Source organism: Ips typographus, linkage group LG13 (assembly GCF_016097725.1).
Source record: "Ips typographus isolate SLU linkage group LG13, UJ_Ityp_2.0, whole genome shotgun sequence".
Lineage (NCBI taxonomy): Eukaryota > Metazoa > Arthropoda > Insecta > Coleoptera > Curculionidae > Ips > Ips typographus.
In genome coordinates this window covers 5151837-5158808 of record NC_138434.1, presented here as the reverse complement: position 1 = coordinate 5158808, position 6972 = coordinate 5151837, and the positions used below count along the sequence as shown (strand labels likewise).

General features: G+C 37.7%; 1 protein-coding gene across 1 annotated transcript; it reads right to left on the bottom strand.

Moving 5' to 3' along the window:
* Nucleotides 1–3027: 3027 nt before the first annotated feature.
* On the bottom strand, nt 3028–5481 carry LOC145737015 (uncharacterized). The gene is made up of 2 exons (XM_081991596.1): nt 5124–5481; nt 3028–3920 (listed from the first exon to the last, which is right to left on the bottom strand). Exons 1-2 carry the CDS (start codon nt 5257–5259, stop codon nt 3079–3081), a joined length of 978 nt encoding a protein of 325 aa, XP_081847722.1. The 5' UTR covers nt 5260–5481; the 3' UTR covers nt 3028–3078.
* Between the last annotated feature and the right edge of the window lie 1491 nt (nt 5482–6972).

Sequence of the window (6972 nt, the reverse complement as noted above, 5' to 3'; positions counted from 1 at the left end):
GTCGTTCAACGACTCCATTTGATTCAGGATGATGCGGCGAACAAAAATGAATTTTGATTTTATGTAAAGTAAGAAGTTCAGTTATCACTGTATTCTTAAATTCTGTACCATTATCCACTATAATTTGCTTAGGGATACCATGATGTGAAAAATAATTTAGTAGGTTGTCAGCAATTTCCGTTGATGCCAAGGAATTCAAATAATATGCTTGAGCATACTTTGAAAAACTATCTATTATGGTTAAAAACTTAGATTTTTCCAAAGTATAAGTATCAAGATGTAGGATTTCGAAAGGTCTTGAAGCTGTAGGGGTGATATTTATTGGGATTTTAACAGGATTTCGTTCGTATTTGTTTTTTTTGTTTCGCGCACATATTTCACAATCGTTGATATAGGTTTGGACTGAAGATTTTAGCTCAGGCCAATAATATTTTTCTTTTAGTCGTTTGACTGTTTCCTCTATACCTCGGTGATTAGTTTTTCCCTCATGGTAATTTTTAATAATATCCCTAATATCTTCTTTAAGTTGTACATCTATTTAATTTTAATTAAGGAATTTCACAAAAGGGACATATTGGGATCTTCAAAATATAGGTAATACGTTTTATTAGGTACCATTGCTTCTTTAACAAAATTGATTACGTCTTGATCAAAATTGTTTTTTGATAATTGTACGTGAATTCTTTTTTTACTTTTATGCAAGATGTGGGTTGTAAATTTGGATGGAGAGTGCAAAACATTATGAATGATAATTTGGTTTGCTCCGTAATTTACAGTTGTTTCAGAAATTGGTATTTCTACAATTGGATCTTGTTCGGCATTAGTGTGAATTGTATTATTGTCATCATCATCATCAGGCATTTCCAGCGGGTCATTATCTGGTTGCGCAATAATAGAAACTTGATCCATATCGCGATTCGTTTCAGATTCAACGGTGTTGTCATACACCTCGTTAACAAACTTGTCTACATCAAAGTTATCAGGGTTTCCTGTTTCTTTAACATGAATCTGAATACGAGACAATGCATCTGCATTCGTATTAAGTTTCCCTTTTTTGTAAACTATGCTGTAGTCAAATTCTTCTAATTTAATACGCCAGCGGAGTAATTTTGATGACGGATCTTTCAGGGAAAATAACCATTGCAAGGGTTTGTGATCTGTAACGATATTAAATTTCCTGCCGAAAAGGTAGGGTCGAAAATATTTTGTTGCCCAAACTAAACACAAACATTCCTTTTCAATAGTTGAATAGTTTAATTCTGATTCATTTAAGGTTCTTGACGCGTATGCTATCGGTAGGTCTTGTCCGATAGGTCCTTGAGATAAGACGGCACCTAATGCAAAATTGCTTGCGTCCGTCGTTAAATTAAAGGGTTTTTCGAAATCCGGATATTGCAAGATGGGTTCATTAATTAATAGATTTTTACAAGTTTCAAAACAAGTTACGAATTCATTATTGTGCTCGATGGTAGCACCCTTTTTTAAACATTTAGTTAGTGGTTTAGTTAATTTCGCAAAATTGTTAATAAAACGCCGATAGTAACCCAAAAGTCATAAGAAGCCTTTTAGTTGTTTTGTTGTTTTAGGAATAGGAAAATTCTTTATTGCTTTAATATTTGCCGGATTTGGTTTTACTCCTGATGGTGTTACTACATGACCTAAGTAAGCAACTTCACGTCTTAAAAACTCGCTTTTGTCAAGTTGAATTTTGAAATTTGAGTCTCTTAATCTCTGGAAAACGAGCTTGAGATTTTCTATGTGTTCTTGCAAGGATGTTGAGAATACAATTATATCGTCAAGATACACAAGACATTTTTCATTTTGTATTCCACGCAGTATGGAATCCATGATTTGCTGAAAGGTTGCGGGCGCGTTTTTTAACCCGAAGGGCATTCTCAAAAACTCATAATGCCAATTTTCTGTATTGAACGCGGTTTTTTGAATATCACTTCCTTCCATTTCGATCTGATGGAAACCAGACGCAAGATCAATTGTGGAGAAATACTGACATTTGCCAAGCTTGTCTAAAATATCAGTAATTTGTGGTAAAGGATATTTTTTGTCAATTGTCTTTTCGTTTAACTTGCGGTAATCAATAACCACTCGCCATTTTTGCTTTCCGGTAGCATCCAACTTCTTTGGTACCACCCAAATTGGTGATGACCAAGGCGAATCCGAAGGCCTAATGATCTTTTGATCTAACATTTTCTTTATTTGGTTACTGACCACCTGTCTGTGAACAAAAGGGTATCGGTATGTTTTTGTGTAAACCGGCAACTCGTCCGTTGTTTTAATAGAGTGTTTAATCTTATTGGTGAAGGTTAAGGGTGAATTCTCGTTATAAAAAATATCAGAATATTCTTTGCATAATTTTACAATGTGATATTTGACTTAGCTTGTTTTTCCCGTGCACCCTTTAAATGATTTCAGTGTGCCTTCTTTGGAAGGTATTTCTTTAACTAAGATAGATGAGCCCGCAAAATCTGGTTTGGCTTTTATGTAGTTTTCTATTATTGTTTCCGATGCAGATTTCTTAAGGCAAGGCGCAAATTGAGGCACGTATAGCACGTGTGAGGTGACGTGACACGAGAGACACAGCGCGTGCATGTCACACGTGCTGCGCGGTGATCCGCATATTGAGACGCAGTTTCTACCTACACTCGCAACCGCCACATTAAAAAATGTCTGAGGCACGAACAAATCAATTGTTACTATTAAACTTAAGTTCTGAATCAGAATCAGATGATGCTGAAGAGGAAATTTTGTTGTATTTCTTGATAAAAAAGAAATTTAAATCCCCTAATAAGTACATTCTATCAGAGAGAAAAAGGAGCGGACAGTTCAAAATTACAACTATGATGAGTGATGCTGATTTTACCAATTACTTCCGCATGAATCGCAATCAGTTTTTTGAAGTTCATGGGATGATTCGACAACACATTGACTCAAATGGATGTAATGCTCAAAGGCCGATAACAAGTGAAGAAAAACTTGCAGTTTTCTTGAGGTAAGTAACATATTGCCAAATTCATAGTAAAGTTATTTATTTCATTTTACTTTTACAATCTGTTATGAGAATCAATGTCCTCCAAATCGGCTTACATAGTCTGCCAAACCCGAAAAGCCAGGCTGATCTTGCAGGTTTCCATCTTCTTGTTGTTGAGAACCGTGGATCAGTGTCTGACTTTGGGAATCTGACCAATCATGGGGCGACGGATAAGGAGAGCTTACAACTGAGTAATGAGAAGAAGTTAATGTCGAAGGTGGTCGGCTTGGGATGTTCATAATTTCCCCTTCTGCTTTTGACACAGCCTGGAAAAGTTGGGTCCTCACCCTATGCTGATAATTGGGGGGCATTTTTCTTGTTAGTTGGTACATAGAAATGAAAAAATTATATAGAGGGTCGTCTGTAAGATTATCCCTTGATTCCAATTTTCTTCTTTCTTCCTCCCGTTTTTTGGTTCTCTCATCTCGCTGCTGTAGAGCTCGCTTCAGTAGACTTTGCATATCGTCCTGCTTTCTTTTTTTTGACTGTTTGCTGCTGGCCACTGGAGTTTGAACTAATGTACCTGACGTTTTTCTAGTGGATTCTTCAATGTTGTCTCTATCAACATCAGCATTGTTGAATTGTTCATGCGTTACACTTTCGTGTGAATTATCCCCATCAACATTTTCGGAGTCCAAAATTTCATTGCTTATGGGTAGCGCAGATGGAAGTTGTGAATCGTCATCGCTATCGTTTACGTTTCCTTCACGGTGTCCAGAGGACATAAAACGTTCAAGAAACGTCATTTGCTTCTGAAATCGCCAAAGCCTAATGTTTTCAGGAGCAGCACCACTTTTAATACATTTCATTTGTCGCCGTCGTGCATCTCGATAGGAGTTTCTCAATTTAAGCCACATAGTTTTCGCCTCTTCCCCTGAAACAAATATCATCCAACTAAAGAAATGAATAAGAGAAAAATTAATTTTAAATAATTTTTTTTTTAACTTTTATTTTATTTATAAGAATTGTTGTTTGAGGAATCGCTATTTCACAATATAATATTTATTAATCAATTTCGTTTTGTTTCAGATATTTGGCTTCTGGAGACAGCTACAAAAGTATTGCTTATAACTACCTGTTGGGAGATCGCACAGTGTCTAATATTGTCCAAGAAGTAGCTGTCGCTATATGGAATAATATGCAATCGATATATTTACCCGAACAAGCAACAGAAACATGGAAATCTATAGCTTCACGGTTTGAGCAAAGATGGCAATTTCCACACTGCGTTGGTGCAGTCGACGGAAAACATATTGTTATTAAAAAACCTGGCAAAAGCGGATCGTCATACTTTAACTATAAACATACATTCTCTATTATTCTAATGGCAACAGTTGACGCGGATTACAAATTTATCACCGTTGATATTGGAGCTATGGGAAGATTTAGCGATGGAAATGTATTTGCAAGTAGTGGCTTGGGCAAGAAAATGATGAGACACACTTTACAACTTCCCAATCCTGATCAAATACCTACGATTGCTGAGTCGCTGCCGTACGTTTTTGTAGGAGATGAGGCTTTTCCTTTATCGGAAAATCTAATGAGACCATATCCAAGGAGGCAAGTAACTGGAAATTATGAACACCAAGTTTTTAACGCCCGACTTTCTCGAGCTCGGCAAACAGTGGAATGTGCCTTCGGTATACTGTCTTCCCGGTTTCGCGTATTCCGGAGACCATTTGAAAGTAAAGTGGACACTGTAAGAAATGTTGTGAAAGCCGCTTGTGTTTTGCACAACTACTTACGACCCTCAGTTTCGGTAGAAGATGTAACTGATATCGAACAGCTGCCACAAACTCAGTTGTTACATGTTCAAGGAAACAGGGTTAGAACTTCATCAGCTGCGTTTAGAGTCAGGGAGAATTTTACAGCATATTTTAACAATTGGGGAGCAGTTCCGTGGCAAAATCAATCCGTTACGCTTGGAAAATATTGAAAATATAGTGCTTTTCATTTGTACATTTTTTTGTGCAGGTACGAATAAAAACATTTTCAAGAAAAATATATTTTTTGATGTACGCATAGGAATAATTTTGAGACTATATGTACAAGTATTTCAAAATATGTATAAACTTACCGTCTTTTAAATTTAAATCATTAGCAATATCCTCCCAAATCCGGTTCTTCAGTTTTGTCTTCATATAATTCTCATCTTTTGTGTCGTAAAGCTCCTTGTGTTCCCTTACCGCCTCTATCAACTTCTCTTCTGCCATTTTTTTTATCCAAAAAAGGGAAAACAACTTGTGGCTTTCCACACACACGTGGCGGCCCGGCACGAGAAACTGTGTCTCGACCACTGTGCCGCACGATCGACAGACAGCGCTGATCACGCCACCTCACGTCATGTCATCAACGTGCGCTGTCTCATTGGATCCTGTAGGTTACAAAAACACGCGCTGCGCTGTGTAGTGCCACACGTGCTATACGTGCCTCAATTTGCGCCTTGCCTAACTCTGTAGATGTATATCCAGACACGCCTACCCCTTCCGGCAAAACCTTTTGCCTCAGAGTCATTCGGTACTTCACCTGTGCCCAGCTTTTTAGGCATTCTAGCTTGTCGTCTAGGTTCGTTGTAGCCTTCAAAGTCGTTTGGAGGATGATTGTTTACTGGGTAGTTGATCAGCGATGTTGAGTTTATTGAGTTAGATCTTTGTATTAAGTGCATATTGTTGTTCTGGCCGGTATTATTTATATTGGACTGAAGCGGTATGTGAGGTATTTGTTTACGTTTGGTCCCGAGGTCGCTGCCCGTCGGACCCGATGTTGATAAGGCATCTCGGTAGGATTTGTGGTTTGATTTTAAATCACATTCTAATCTGCTACATTTTTCTGCTAATAACTATTGTTTTCTTTTAGTATATTATTTTTGTCTGTAATTTCTTCTTGCAACTGCTTTAGTAGTTGAATTTCTAGTTTAAACATATCGGAATTAGTGTCTTCCTGCTTATCTTCGGGTTTTTCTTCTGAAATACTTGTGCATGAGCACTGTACTATTCCCTTACTGCCACTTATCACAAGTAGTCCTGTTACTCGTAGGGCACATGAAGAATGAAGATAACCCTTGCATGTTGTACATCTCACTCCCGATTGTACGCCACTTTTACAGTATTTACAGCTTCTATCGCTTGGTTCGTTGTTGCCCGCCATGCTCGCGCGATTACGGTCCGGACGATACTCACTCGATAGTTCTCGACTTCTACTTTCCGAATGATCGAAACCAGTACTGAAAGAAATTAATCTTTCGACAGCGGCGCGAACTGCCACCTGCTGTCATCTGTGAACCAGAGATGAATAGTTAAACGACAACTGAAGGTTGCGTTCACCAGATTGTCAAGAAGACAAGGACTATATTTCACCAAAGACCGAGATATATGTTGAAGCAAAAAATTCACATAAGTGAAAGTTCTGTAGTTTCTTGACTGGTAATATATTACTAAAACCATACAAACTTTCGTTTGCTCTTTGGTATTTAGGCATATTACACACTTAATTAAAAGTGTTGTTCGGTAGTGCAATTGCGGAACGTACTAGTTCGGTGCGTGCCGCCAAGAGCGAGTGCTAAACCTAACAAAAAACGCGAACGATTGGAAACGTTTTTAGATAATGACACGTTGTATTACTTTTCTTACAGTCTTAATCATTTAACGAGTTCATTTGTTACACCACATAAATAAAAAAATGGTTTTTGCCAATCAATAGTTTACATAAAATATACCGTCCACATAGAAAACGCAACCACGAGTCCCTAGACTCAACGTAATGGTCCTTAACGAGCGAATTATTTAATCAAAGCAAGAAATTCATCGAAATCAAGCACAGGTCGAAGCTTGCAAATCATCAGTCCAGTATTGCTCAAGCTAGTTCCAGGAAGCTGCATAGTGCCGAGTCACAAGTATTGATTGACGAGTGAAAAGTCGAGAAACTTT